The sequence below is a fragment of the Pituophis catenifer genome, unplaced genomic scaffold (genome assembly GCF_029215685.1).
Source record: "Pituophis catenifer annectens isolate HBS135680 unplaced genomic scaffold, rPitCat1.0.hap2 SCAF_14, whole genome shotgun sequence".
Taxonomy (NCBI): Eukaryota; Metazoa; Chordata; class Lepidosauria; order Squamata; family Colubridae; genus Pituophis; species Pituophis catenifer.
The window spans coordinates 19,869,248-19,884,336 of NW_027256894.1; the positions used below are offsets into that span (position 1 = coordinate 19,869,248).

At 45.6% G+C, this 15,089-nt stretch overlaps 1 protein-coding gene across 1 annotated transcript in view; it reads right to left on the reverse strand.

The window, feature by feature from the left end:
- HCN4 (hyperpolarization activated cyclic nucleotide gated potassium channel 4) overlaps positions 1–15,089 on the reverse strand; it is a 53,673-nt gene that overhangs the window by 12,385 nt on the left and 26,199 nt on the right. Inside the window, exons 3-4 of the mRNA XM_070953822.1 lie at positions 7,302–7,463; positions 899–1,117 (exon numbers count right to left, since the gene is read on the reverse strand). Of these exons, the coding sequence (XP_070809923.1) occupies positions 899–1,117; positions 7,302–7,463 (381 nt within the window). The remainder of the gene's footprint in view (positions 1–898; positions 1,118–7,301; positions 7,464–15,089) is intronic.

The window sequence follows — 15,089 nt, forward strand, 5'->3', positions numbered from 1 at the left end:
TGTCTGTCTGTCTGTCTGTCTATCATCATCATCTATTTAGCTCTATATCTCTATCTATCTATCTATCTACCTACCTACCTACCTACCTACCTACCTACCTACCTACCTATCTGATCTATCATCTACCTATCACCTATCATTTCACTCTCTGTTAATCTTTGTCTATGGCCTAATTATTCCTCTCTCTCTTCCTTCCTTCCTTCTTTCTTTCTTTCTTTCTTTCTTTCTTTCTTTCTTTCTTTCTTTCTTTCTTTCTTTCTTTCTTTCTCTTCCTTCCTTCCTTCCTTCCTTCCTTCCTTCCTTCCTTCCTTCCTTCCTTCCTTCCTTCCTTCCTTCCTTCCTTCCTTCTTTCTATCATCCATTCATCCATCCATCCATCCATCTATCTATCATCTATCTATCTATCTATCATCTATCTATCTATCTCTTTCATCTCTTTCATCTCATCTATCTATCATCTATCTCTTGTATCTATCAACATAAACACATTTGCAGCACTGGAAAATTTTCTGCAAAATGTCACCTTGGATAGTTTTTGCAAAAAAAAAGAAAAAGAAAAAGAAAAAAAAAGAAAAATCTTTGTAACTAGCCTAGAGTTTCTTGACAAGAGGACAGCTTAGGAAAAAATAAATAAACAGATGGCAGCCTTTATTCGTGGGATGGGGTTGTGGCTATATTTCTATGCTGTTCTTATCTAGGGTTATCTCATCTGTTTGTTCCATGCTATCTTGGAAAGGGCTTCAGAAGGCTCCCTTACCTATTCGTTCTTGGGGTGAAAAAAAGAAGGGACAGCTGATGAGAAGGATCCATTCCCTGGACCGTTTCTCAGCGGCGCCTGGATCCTAGAGTAATCCGGCTGCTGATCCTTCTCACCAAAGCCACCTTAGATGCCACTTACCTTCTCCTGATACTGTCGCCGTGAGGAATCCAGAGACTGGATAAGGGCTGTGGCGTGGCCGATGAACATGGCATAGCACGTGGCGCCAACGATCATGCTTAACATTGTGAGCCACACGTCAGACATGCCCACTGGGGCCTGCTGTCCGTAGCCGATACATAGCATGTGACTCATAGCCTTGAATAGCGCATACGAGTATTGCTTCCCCCAGGAGTCATTCTAAAGAGACAGACAGACGAGAGTTACACAACATGAGATGGACACACTTGGATGAGGTGGGACTACCTTCCCTGCACTCGGTGCCCCCCTACCACTCCCATCAACTCTGAAGGGTCAGCGAGGGTCAAATGTCCACCAGGTGTTCTGACGTAGGCTCCCTTAACAAGCATTCACAGTCAGCAAGGCCTGTCCAAACAGTTTTTCAAAGGAATATTTATCAACACAGACCTTATCTCGCTTGGCAAGCTGCCACGTAACTTGTTTCCAAATGCAGTACAAGGCAAAACTTGGCACAGAGTCTCTCAGAGTCACGGAATGAATGAATTGCTTTCTGCAAAAGCCCACTCCCTGTTTGCTCCTCTTTTATGTCCTATGGGTGGGGCCAATCACCTCCAAGGTGTGGCTTTACTCCCGAGTCGACCCTGCTTTCTGAGTTGTGCTTGTCTTCCGGCAGCTCTGCACATGTGCAGACTGGGAATGGGCTCCAGCTGCTCCTCTGCCTAGCTGCTGTCTATCTCCTTCTCTGCCTCCGATGCAGAGCCTTTGTCCAAGCTTTCCCCAGTCCCCAGGACTGGCCCAGGTTCCTCCCCAACCTCCTCACTATCCGACTGTGCTGCCAGCTCTGCTGGCCACCAGCAGGCCACAACACCAGGTAGCTGGTATACCTTGCTACTTCCAAGCTTGAACGCACCAGGAGTTGGCTGGTGAGAACCTCAAGTCGGAAGAGGCAATTGCAACCAGTTCTCTTTCTAATTTCTCAAAATGCACTTGACTAGCATCTGTTTGGAGCAGTGGTGTCCATGTGGAGGAAGGTTCCAAAAAGACATAATGGCGCTCACAACAGCACAATCAAAGTTTTGTCCTTTTTTGGGGGGGGAAAGGGGGAGACTTCCACTCCCATGGATGCCACTAGTCTGAAATGTGGGAAGGAAGCTATTGTGTTGCTTGGAATATTGTCCTAGACTGGTGAAAGTTCTCTTGGAATTTGGGCTTGCATTTTTTTCCGAAGTATCTATATCTCGATCGGACTATCTCAGTCAAACACAATTTCATAGAGGGCTGCATCAGGGTTGTGTTTAACCTTGGAGGGCGTGGCCAGAGTGGGTGTGGCCAGCATGACATCACTCGTGTCATTGGGCACCTGTGATGGCCCCCGCACTCTGCTCCGTTTTCGCTGGCAGAGGCACCGCGGGTCGGTCTTTTCCTATTTCCAGGGCGGCCCTGCGAGACAGATCTAAGGACCCCCGCTGGCCGGATCTGGCCCCCAGACCTTGAGTTTGACTCCCACCTCCATCTATCTGAACCATGATAACCTTAAATTGTGTGAACGTCAGCTCCACTCACAAGAAGTCTGGGGAGTTGCAGTCCAGACATCTTAAAGTTATCGAAGCTGAGAAAGACTGTTCTAGAATGGAGAAATACGGGAGGCTTTTGAATGTAGTCTTAGCAAACACAAAGATGTCCTGGTAGACAGACGTGAAACAACATGTAATCTCGGCATGATCCAAGGCACCTTCTCTACCACCATGAAAATCCTTTCAAGTAAATTTAGATGTACATGTTATCCTAAACTTTCAAGCTGTCTGAATCCAGAGAAGAAACATGCCTTAAACATCTAAGGAGACATCTTCATGGAGAGGAACCCACGACAGACCCCCCCCTTTCCAAAGCCTAAAGTATCTTCAACCCCCTCCAAAAATTCATCTACGTGCCACTCTGATCTGAATATAAATAAGTAAATAAATAAATAAAATTCCGCCCAGCCTCAGAATCACACCTTCCTTCTTTCATTCATGACTTAGAAGCAGCTGAGATTGTGTTCCTCGGACTGGCTGTGCGGGATCCATCATTCTGGATTTCATTTGTTCTACTTTTTTGGAGCTTCTATTTTTAGGTTTCCCCTCTCCTTCTTTGAGCTTCAGACGAGCCACGTTCCTTCCTCTCCTCTCCTCTTAACAAATTTGCAAAGCAGGAATCGACCTCTAGGACCGTGATGGCGAACCAATGGCACATGTGCCAGAAATGACATGCAGAGTTATCTCTCTGGGCACGCGAGCCATCGCCTGTTGCTCTTCCGGTTTCTGGTGTGCTGGCCAGCTGGTCTTCACACACTCAGGAGCGTCAGAAAACGGAACAATGGCATCCCAGTGCGCATGCCCATGCCGGGAAGGCAGGGGTGGATTCTAATTTTTTTTACTACCGGTTCTGTGGGCGTGGCTTATTTTATGGGCGTGGTTTGATGGTCATGTGACAATTCTTTAGGATTTAGCAGAGGTACTGGTCTACCGGCTTTTAACTGCTTGCAGAGCTGTACCGGTCTACTCATTTGTTTTTGGAGGCCCTGGTCTACCACCACACTCCCTTTTAACACTGATCAGCTGTAGGGCGGCCCTTTGAAGCCCCACGGCAAAAGTTTAAACAGTTTTTTTTCCTTCTAGCCAATCAGCTGGGATTCGGGAGGCAGCAATAGATTGGGGGTGGGGCCAAATAAAAGGTAAGAATAACATGGGGGGTGGGAGGGCCCAGCTCCCAAACAAAGAGAACCGGTTCGGTGACGTCATATCGTCACTGCTACCGGCTCGGCCGAACCGGGCCGAACCGGGAGGAACCCACCACTGCCTGCAACCATACCTGTTTGCAAAAGTCTGCCTTCTGTTGTTACCTGTTCTGTTACAGCATCCACATGGGGAGTTGTGGAGAGCGGTATGGCACTTCAAAAATAGATCCCTCTTTTAATAAACAGATTGTTCCTGAGGCATGATGACACATCTGTACCGCTGCTTCTCCAGAAGGTGAGGTGGCAAATGCTATTTTGGCTGGGTGCCCATGCGACTATTTCGGTGAGGGTGGGAGGGGGAAGAAACCGCTCTTCACTTTGGAGAATGGAGATAGGGTGGCTCCTTGTATATGTACACACGCCCTCGCGCGCACGCGCACTCACACACACGCAAATGAAAGGAAATGCAATTGGTAGGAACGAGGACAAAGGAGACTGCAAGCCAGCATACGATATGCATATAAAACAGGGGTGTCAAACTCGATTTCATTGAGGGCCGCGTCAGGATTGTGTTTGACCTCAGGGGGCTGGGATGGGTGTGGCCAGGGTGGGTGTGGCCAGTTCGACATCACTCTGGTTGGGGGCGCCTGTGGTGGCCCAAGCACTCTGCCAATGAAAACGGGCTCCCGATGTCAGTTTTCAGCTGTGGTGGCCTCCTGCAACCCTCTCCAAGCAAAAACGGAGCTCGGGAGGGCCACGGGCCATTTTTGCTGGCAGAGGCACCGTGGGGCAGTCCTTTGCTATTTCTAGGATGGCCCCACGGGCCAGATCTAACCACCTCATGGGCCGGATTTGGCCCCTGGGACTTGAGTTTGACACCCCCGATGTAAAAAGAGGCATATGTAGGACCAAAACAATGGTAATTGTTTGATAAGAGCCTCGGTGGCACAGTGGTTAGAGTGCAGTACTGCAGGCTACTTCTGCTGACTGCCGGCTGCCTGCAATTTGGCAGTTGACTCAGCCTTCCATCCTTCCCAGGTGGGTAAAATGAGGACCCAGATTGTTGGGGCCAAGAGGCTGACTCTGTAAACCACTTAGAGACGGCTGTAAAGCACTGTGAAGTGGTATATAAGTCTAAGTGCTATTGGGAAAGAAGGGAGGGAGGGAGGGAGGGAGGGAGGGAGGGAGGGAGGGAGGAAGGAAGGAAGGAAGGAAGGAAGGAAGGAAGGAAGGAAGGAAGGAAGGAAGTGTGATGGCGCAGTGGTTAGAATGCAGTATTGCAGACTAATTCAGCTCACTGCCAGGAGTTTGATCCTGACCGGCTCAAGATTGACTCCATCCTTCCAAGATGGGTAAAATTAGTACCCAAATTACTGGGGGCAAGAGGCTGACTCTATAAACCGCTTAGAGATGGCTGGAAAGCACTGGAAAGCAGTATATAAGTCTAAGTGCTATTGCTAGAAGGCAGAGTAAGCTACAGATCATTAAGAAGATCCATCTAGTGCAAGGGTCTCCATACTTGGCAACTTTAAGGATTGTGGACCAACTCCCAGAATTTCTCAGCCAGCCATTGAGGAATTCTGAGAGTTCAAGTCCATAGGTCTTAAAGCTGCCAGGTTTGGAGACCTCTGGTCTAGTGGGACCAAGAAGAAGGACCTTCCTTCCTGTGGAACATCATCCCTGCAGAGATAAACCAGCTTCCATCTAGATACTCTTTTGAAAGGCCCTCAAGACATGGAATGAGAACCCCAAGGTCAGGCCTGAGAACCCCAAGGTCATATGGAGCACATCAAGTGATTTCATTAATTGTTGTCCCTGGTGGGGGTGATGATATATTGGGTTTTGTATTTGGGATTTTATACTTCTATAAGCTGCCTGGAGTCACCATTTCTGATCTTCAGGATGTTATCCCGAAAAGACAAATGTCTCTTTTAGTTACGGTGTGGACTTCGGTGTGGCCCAAAATCCAAAGTTTAGCTAAGCGGGAAAGCAATCAACTGCTTTGTTTGCCAAGCTTCTTCTAAACTGCTCCTTCCGGTCAACATTTTTTTAATGTCCTTGAAAAGTCAGGTAGGAAATGTTCTCGGAATGAAGAGTAGCCTGTGTGCTCAGAAGCTGAACTCCCCCAAAAATGGGCCAAGTCAAGAGAACAGCCAACAGTGAGGTTCTGAAATTTCAAACTAATTTTACTGAAATGAACAAATAACATCCAGCGTGGAACTGCTGAATCTGTAACCATTGTTAATGGAATAAAAAGAGGGCTGAACTTGGATTGCTTGTGGACATGCAATGACTCCAAACTGGTTCCTCTCTTGACTCCAACCCCTATCTCTACTTCTCCTTTCATTGATTTGGGACCAGATCATCAAAGCAGACAGCTGCTTCTGGCTCCACCTCAACTCGGCTTCTTAGCCTACCTGGAGCAGAGCAGACTTGACCAGGCCAGACTTTGGGGGGCCCATCTCAAGCACAAACTAACCAATTCAACAATTTTTTTAAAAAAATTGATTTATATGCCGCCCTTCTCCGGAGACTCAGGGCGGCTTACAATGCGTTAAGCAATAGCCTTCAGACTTTTGTATATTTTATACAAAGTCAGCTTATTGTCCCCACAAACTGGGTCCTCATTTTACCTACCTTAGAAAGGATGGAAGGCTGAGTCAACCTTGAGCCTTGGCAAGATTTGAACTTGCAGTAATTGCAGGCAGCTGGTGTTACTTAACAGCACTTTAGTCTGCTGTGCCACCAAGGCTCTTTCCTCCCTAAACTAAATCCTAAAAGGGATTTTTCCTCCCTTCCCCAAATGGCTCCCTAAACTGGATCTGTAGTCCTTTCGGATCGCTAACCATTCGCCGTGATGGGTGGAAGCTGCTGGAAACTGTCATACTACATACTTTGAATGTCATAGCTTCCCAGCCTCTGATGTCTGAATTCTACCGAAAGGATTCATTCACAAAATATGAAGAACTTTGAAGGTAAGGAGAGAGGGAAGGAACGTAATTTATTTATCCTCTCTCCTGATACATTGATATTCATTGATCCAGTCATTCATTGATCCATTCCTTCCTTCCTTCCTTCCTTCCTTCCTTCCTTCCTTCCTTCCTTCCTTCCTTCCTCTCTCCCTCTCTCCCTCCCTCCCTCCTTCCTTCCTTCCTTCCTCCCTCCCTCCCTCCCTCCCTCCCTCCCTCCCTCCTTCCTTCCTTCCTTCCTTCATTTCTAAATGGGACTAAGATCATTTCCTGATTGCAGATGCCCTGAAGCAATATCTACATTATGGACACTTTCTCTCACATATTACAGGAAGATATGATGGTCACAATAATAATTCCTTAAAACATTTCTTCTTGAGCCTCTCATAAAACCACAAATCCTGCCATTCAGGAAGTCATTTTCCTCCACTAAACGAAGTATTTTTAGGCTGCAATCATGCCCTAGTCTAGATTTCCCCCCGCCTCTTTTAATAGAGGTTATAAATTTAGATTGATTTTTCTTGCTGGGGTGTGCATGAAATTACAATGGGTGGAACATTCTGTTTTTTGCTCTCATCAAGGGATAAGGAGGTGGCTGATGGACTAGAGAACACCCCCACCTCCTTAGAGAGAAATCAGGGAACACCACAGCTCTACTCACTGTACTCAACGGTGGTTCACCAGTACCAAAACTGGTTGGTCCGTTTCATCAACTTACCACCATACGATTCAGCGAAACCCAACAGTCCCCTGGAAATTCTTGGAGCATGGGCACCAGGAACTGGAGGCAGCCATCCCAATGGCACAACAACAGCATCATGCCAATCAAGTTGACGATCCGTACCACGGCACTGGCCAGGTCGTAGGTCATATGGAAGATCTAGAAGAAGAGGATTAACCAGTAAGCCCCAGAGATGCAATCGTTTTCCAGAATACCTCCTTGTCGTGATAGATTCATGGGACCAAAGACACGGGAGAGCCATCCTAACCCTCCAAGCAAAAAGTTCTAAAACAAAAAAAAGATCCTAAAAGGAGAAGTCAGGATTGGAAAGTTCAGTGCCAACAATATGGAAATGTTGACTCCGTTATCTTCTTGGGATTTATTTATTTATTTATTTATTTATTTATTTATTTTTCATATTTCTATGCCGCCCACTCTTCGAGGACTCTGGCGGCTTACACCAAAGACAGTATACTAAATAGCATATTGTCCCCAACAATCTGGGTCCTCATTTTACCCACCTCGGAAGGATGGAAGGCTGAGTCAACCTTGAGCCGGTGAGATTTGATCCGCTGATCTGCTGAACTAGCAGTCAGCTGAAGTAGCTGCAATACTGCACTCTAACCACTGCGCCACCTCGGCTCATAGACTTCTCAAGATAGACCACCCAACCAGCCAGGAAGCCAGAGAATTATTGGCTTGACCTCACCCAGGGAGCTTCCTGACTCCAGGGGGCAATCTAAAAACTCCAAATCCAGTTCATCTCTCCAACTGCCACACCATCTTCTGAAGTAGCAGCTCCGCTTCAAGAATAAGTCTATCCAATCGACAGCCTTCTTTTAAACTCCTCCACTCACAACAGAATCCCTTATGCCACCAGGCTTGAAATTTTGGGCTTGGACAACTTAGACCTACGCCGCCTTCGGTCTGACCTAAGCGTAGTACACAAAATTATTGGCTACAATGTTCTACCTGTCAATGACTACTTCAGCTTCAACCACAACAATACACAAGCACACAATGGATAACAAACTTAAGGTAAACCGCTCCAAACTTGAATGCAGGAAATACGACTTCAGCAACAGAGTGGTCAATGCCTCAGTGGTGAAATCCAATTTTTTTTACTACCAGTTCTGTTGGCATGGCTTGGTGGGTGTGGTGTTGTTTGGTGGGCGTAGCTTGGTGGGCGTGGCAGGGGAAGGATACTGCAAAATCCCCATTCTCTCCCTACTCCTGGGGGAAGGATACTGCAAAATCTCCATTCCCACCCCACTCTGGGGCCAGCCAGAGATGGTATTTGCTGGTTCTCTGAACTGCTCAAAATTTCTGCTACCGGTTCTCCAGAACCTGTCAGAACCTGCTGGATTTCACCCCTGCAATGCCTGGAATACTCTTCCCGACTCCGTTGTTACATCCTCAAACCTCCACAGCTTCAACCTCAAACTGTCTACGGTGGATCTCACCCCATTCCTAAGAGGTCCGTAAAGGGGGTGTGCATAAGTGCACCAGCCTGTCTACCGTCCCTGTCCTACTGTCCCCATTTCTTTGTACTCATTCCTTGTTCACGTCCATGTTTATACTTATACCTGTTATTTAGTACATGTCTGACAAATTAAATAAATAAGTCTATCCAATCGACAGCCTTTTTTAAAACAACAATGCACTGGCAGAATCTCATGATGCTTAACAGATGCCCAAGAGATGATAGTTTTCAAGAACTAGTCCATGGTACAAATGGCCTCTTGCCTCACAGGGATCTATGGACAAGACGGCTAGCTTTCCCACTGCCAACTATCAGAGCTGGCAGGTCTCTTCTCCGAGAGATCTCCTGCTCTTGAAGAAGAAGTAGATCTGGCAGAGTGTGGAGGTATTGGAAACGCAGCTGACTTATTTACATGGACATCGCAGCCATATCTGCCCCGTTGCCAGGCAATCCTTTTGTTCAAGTGACTTATTTTGTCCACAAGGTAGAACTGTTCCTTCAAAGCGCTCTAAAAAAAACCGTCAGCGGAGGAAGAGGCGCTGCATTGTGCAAAAGGCGGGATTAACATCCCTTTCGACATTAACTCACAAGTCACAAAGGCCACCGGGAGACGGGAGCTTTGCGATTCTCAACAGAGTATTATTGGCCCTAGGAAAAAATAACATCACCCAAATCCTCCCTTCAAACAAGAGTCAGATTAAATCTGAGTGCGAAGTTGGGTTGACCCAGAATATGTGTCTCTCTCTCTCTCTGTGTGTGTGTGTGTTTTCAAAAACAGGAGCAGCTAACACTCCCGCCTGCCTTTCTAAATCAAAGCGGTACCCAACGGCCACCAAGATCAGCTACATCAGGGTGTCAAACTCACAGCCCAAGGACAGATCTAGCCTGTGGGGCCACCCTAGAAAAAACAAAGGACCGGCCCACAGTGCCAGCGAAAACAGAGCTCAGGACAGGAGGGGTCCCGGGCTCTGTTTTCACTGACAGAAGGTTGCAGGAACCCATCGCAGCTGAAAATGGAGCTCGGGAGCCCAGTTTTCGCTGGCACAGCACCAGGGGTAGTATTCACTTCCTTTGCTACCAGTTTGCAAATGTGAGCACGTGTGCATGCATAGATCCTTCCGCGCATGCACAGAGCATTAAAAACAGGATGTGATAATGTCCGGGCAGGTGGGCGGAGACTTCTGCAGCCACCGCTACCGATTCACCCAAACCGGATAGAACCAACTGAATATCACCACTCCACAGCACTTGGGCCACCATAGGTGCCCCCGACATGAGTGATATCAAACTGGCCACACCCACCCTGCCCCCCCCAAAGTCAAACACAACCCTGATGAGGCCCTCCATGAAATTGAGTTTGACACCCCTAAGCTACGTTATTTCGGCATGTGAGATAAACCACGACAAAACGATGACCTTTAAAGCACTCCATGGCTTAGGGCCAGGGTACTTACGGGACCGCCTTCTGCCACCAATAGCCTCCCACCGGCCAGTTCGCTCCCACAGAGAGGGCCTCCTCAGGGTGCCGTCGGCTAGACAATGCTGGCTGGCGACCCCCAGGAGGAGAGCCTTCTCTGTGGTGGCACCTACCCTCTGGAACAATCTACCCCCAGAGATACGAGTGATCTCCGACCTCAGGACTTTTCGTTGGGCCCTAAAAACTCATCTCTTTCAGGTAGCCGGTCTCTCTTGATTTTATGATTTTATGGTTGATTTTAAATTTTGATATGGATTTTAAATTGATAAATTTTAAACTATGGGCCAAATTTAATTATTTTAAATCTATTTTTTTAATCGCACTTTATGTATAAATGTTTTATTTTGGCTGTTCACCGCCCTGAGTCCGAAAGGAGAAGGGCGGTATAGAAATTTGAATAATAAATAAATAAATAAAAACCCAACAAGACATTTGTCTCCCATGCCTGGAAGTAAAATTACAAGGACAAAATGACTAACAAGAGTATCACAGTAGATGGCAGCAGCTAACCAGCCTTGGCTGATTGTGGAGATGCTAAGTAGGGTCCAACCTGGTGAGGCACTTAGAAGGAAGACCATGAAGAAAGTCCAGAGTGATAAGCAAAATGAAAAACTGAAGAATCAGTCTAGAAAACAGCACTACCAAGCCGTGTTTTTTTTTTTTTTTTGTTTTGTTTTGTTTTGTTTTGTTGTCAAGAAAAGCACAGGAAAGAGGCTAACTTGACTTAAAGAAGATATTGCCTTTTCTGGAAAAAATATATATTCCTTGCTACTAATTTATGATATCACCGATTGACGTTCTCTTTAATGGCAGAACCTGCCCCGATAACATATATATCCCTTTAAGGTTTTTTGGGTGTGCGTGTAGGTTTTATCAAGCAAATCCCTTCTATTAGTCTTTATTTTAGGGGAAAAAAATGGGGGAAAAACAAATGACAAACTAAAAAATGGAAGTTAAACTAAAGGAACTCCTGCTCGAGCAGTGGGGTTGGACTAGAAGACCTCCAAGGTCCCTTCCAACTCTATCATTCATTCATTCATTCATTCATTCATTTTATTTTTATTTATTTTTATTTTATTTCAAATTTATATACCGCCCTTCTCCCTGAGGACTCAGGGCGGTGTACAGCCAGATAAAAACATATAATACAAACATTAAAAACAATTAAAAGAAATATCTCTGTTTGGCCCCAAATTTAAAAAGACAAAACCAATTAAAATTATTAAAAGAATTTGTTAAGCCAGCCCAATGAATGTTAAGCCATTCATTCATTGGTTCGATTTATATGCTGCCCTTCTCCGGAGACTCAGGGCGGCTTACAATGCTTTTAAGCAATAGCCTTCATACTTTTTTTGTATATACCTGCTTAGTAGGGCTTTCGGCCCCCCCTAAGCAGTGTTCTTTTTTATACAAAGTCAGCTTATTGCCCCCACAATCCGGGTCCTCATTTTACCTACCTTGAAAGGATGGAAGGCTGAGTCAACCTTGAGCCTGGTGAGATTTGAACTTGCAGTAATTGCAGGCAGCTGGCAGCTAAGTGCTACTTAACAGCACTTCAGTCCGCTGCGCCACCAAGGCTCTTTTATTATTTGATGTTCCATGTTCTAAACCCTGAACTTTAGAAAACAATGATTAAAAACCAGGAAAAAAAAAAGATGAGAAGGTAAGAATGGACAAACTAAAAAAAAACCAACAACGAAGTTCCGTATATACTGTGTTTTCCCGAAAATAAGACCCTGTCTTATATTTTTTTTTGAATCCTGAAATAAGCGCTTGGCCTTATTGCCATGTGCTCAAAAGCCTGATTGGGCTTATTATCAGGGGATGTCTTATTTTGGGGGGGAAACAGGGTATTAAAACTGCAAATAGTCACCGATTTACTAATAAATGCCACATCGTACTATGGTATAATCAGATACAAAATATTATTGTACAAAATATAACCTCTCTGCCAAAGAAGAAAATAACACTTCATCCTTCGATTAATGAATATGTCTGTAAAACAGATAACTTATACATTTCTAAAAGCCATCGCTTAACCTCTGGAATAAATCATCCTTTTTCAATTTCTCAATGTTATTTCCCCCCCCCCACCCCATCATCTTGCAGGCATGATGCAAGCGTAATGCCCGATAGACAATCAAATTCCAAAGTTTTGATCGTAATTCAACATCACTCTAGAGTAGGAGATTAAAAAAAAAAAAAAAATCTGGGCTAATTTGTGATCCCATATGTTGTGTTTGTCTTTGCCAGATGTGTGAACCAGACGATCCTTGTTAAGCTTTTAAAATGGATTTTACACTATGGTATGAAAACAGCAACTGTGTGCGTTTGTAACCGGAGCTTAGCATAGGGTGGGGACTCGGCTGAAAAATCTGTCTAGCCCAGGGATGGGTTCTAAATTTTTTTACGACTGGTTCTGTGGGCGTGGCTTATTTTGTGGGTGTGACTTGATGGTCATGTGACAATTTTTTAGGATTTAGCAGAGGTACTGGTCTACCAGGCTTTTAACTGCTTACAGAGCTCTACCAGTCTACCCATTTATTTTTGCAGGCACTGGTCTACCCATTTATTTTTGCAGGCACTGGTCTACTCATTTGTTTTTGCAGGCACTGGTCTACTCATTTATTTTTGCAGGCACTGGTCTACCCATTTGTTTTTGAAGGCACTGGTCTACCCATTTATTTTTGCAGGCACTGGTCTACTCATTTGTTTTTGGAAGCACTGGTCTACCCATTTATTTTTGCAGGCACTGATCTACTCATTTGTTTTTGGAAGCACTGGTCTACTCATTTATTTTTGCAGGCACTGGTCTACCCATTTATTTTTGCAGGCACCGGTCTACCCATTTGTTTTTGGAAGCACTGTTCTACCCATTTATTTTTGCAGAGGGCCTCCAGAGCCTGGGGAGGCCGTTTTTTCGCCCTCCCAGAGGCTCAAGGAAAGCCTCCAGAGCCCAGGGAGAGCAAAAATGCCCACCACCACCACCATGGTACAGGAGGCCGACTAGGCCATGCCCATCATGGCCACGCCCACCCAGCAACTGGGCAGAGAACCCCTTGCTAAAATTTTTGAAGCCCACTCCCTGGCTACGGTTCTTGTGCTTGAGAAAGTTTGAAGGGCATTCGGTCAACTGCAAGCTAGAAGGGGCCACCGCTGGCCTCGAGAGAAGATAGTTGCCAAGGTTCCTGCACTGGCTGGAGATAAGAAAGGCAGCTGCTGACAGCCCAGATGAGTCTCATCTCAAAGCATGTACACGTCTTGAGGTGGAAGATAAGAGAAAAGCATTTGATGATATGGTTCCTTTTAGAGCAGCTCGTTTCTTGAGGTTTCCGTTGGGCCTTTCACCCCAAGGTGGAGAAGCTATAAATGGTTGGGAAGATCTTTGAATTCCTGACACTTAGTGAGTTCACCCTGCACGCAGTGAGTGTTGTTGCCCTTTCAAGGGTAACCGCAGAGAAGCTGGAATAGATTGGGCAATGAAGTTTCTGCAAATCTGTAAATGCGGAGAGTCTTAATTTTTGAAAGCTGAAGAGTATTAAAAATGGAGGGTCCGTTGCAATTGTATTGAGCAGCATGGCGGCCTAGTGGTGAAGATGCTCACCTTCCACTTGGAAGGTTGAGAGTTCAATCCTAGGTAGCAGCAGATTTTCTCTCCTAGGGCACAAAGAAAAAAAAAATATTTTCTGCGAACTCCACATAGGCATCAGGAAGGGCATCCGGCCAGTAAATGCTCAGCTCTATCCAGTTGCCCCTACTCTACTCTAAGTTAAGGGATTACAGGGTCATAGAAAGGGTGTTTATTGCAATTGTGGAAATGTACGTCTGCAAAGATAAAGAGGGATTTCTAAATGTACTTCCTGGTCCGTGGTGCGCTGGTTTACACACTAAGTGTAGGTTGCAGAGCTGATTTATTTCTTTAGAAGCCCCATTTTAGTGTCAAATATTCACAGGTCAATTTGCAGTGAGCCGTCTTGCAAGGTTTGTTTCAGGGTAACTGAGACGGGCATGTGGCTACTAAGAGGAGAAGCTACATGACTCTTGGCCACATAAAGGAGATGCATGTTGAGGTTCTCCTAGATGTTTCTTTGCTTTGCCTCTCATGCTTGACCCAAAGGGTATTGTCAAGGTTTTTGATACAATTTTGGTTGATGTGATTGAAGAGGCGCTTGTTTTTAATGTGTATTGTATGGATAACATACACAAGACGGGGTGGGAGAGAGAGAGACAGAGAGAGAGAGAGAGAGGGAGAGAGATAGACAGAGACAGAGAAAGACAGAAACAGAGAGACAGAGACAGAGACAGAGAGAGAGTCAGAGAGACAGAGAGAGACAGATAGAGACACAGAGACATATAGAGAGACAGATAGAGACAGATAAACAGAGAGAGAGAGACAGAAACAGAGACAGAGAGAGAGACAGAGACAGAGAGAGACAGAAACAGAAACAGAGACAGACACACAGAGAGACACACACACACACAGAGAGACAGACAGAGACAGAGAGAGAGACAGAGACAGAGAGAGAGAGAGAGAGTCAGAGAGACAGAGAGAGACAGATAGAGACACAGAGACATATAGAGAGACAGATAGAGACAGATAAACAGAGAGAGACAGAAACAGAGACAGAGAGAGAGACAGAGACAGAGAGAGACAGAAACAGAAACAGAGACAGACACACAGAGAGACACACACACACAGAGAGAGACAGACAGAGACAGAGACAGAGAGAGAGAAAGAGAGAGTCAGAGAGACAGAGAGAGATAGATAGAGACACAGAGACATATAGAGAGACAGATAGAGACAGATAAACAGAGAGAGAGAGAC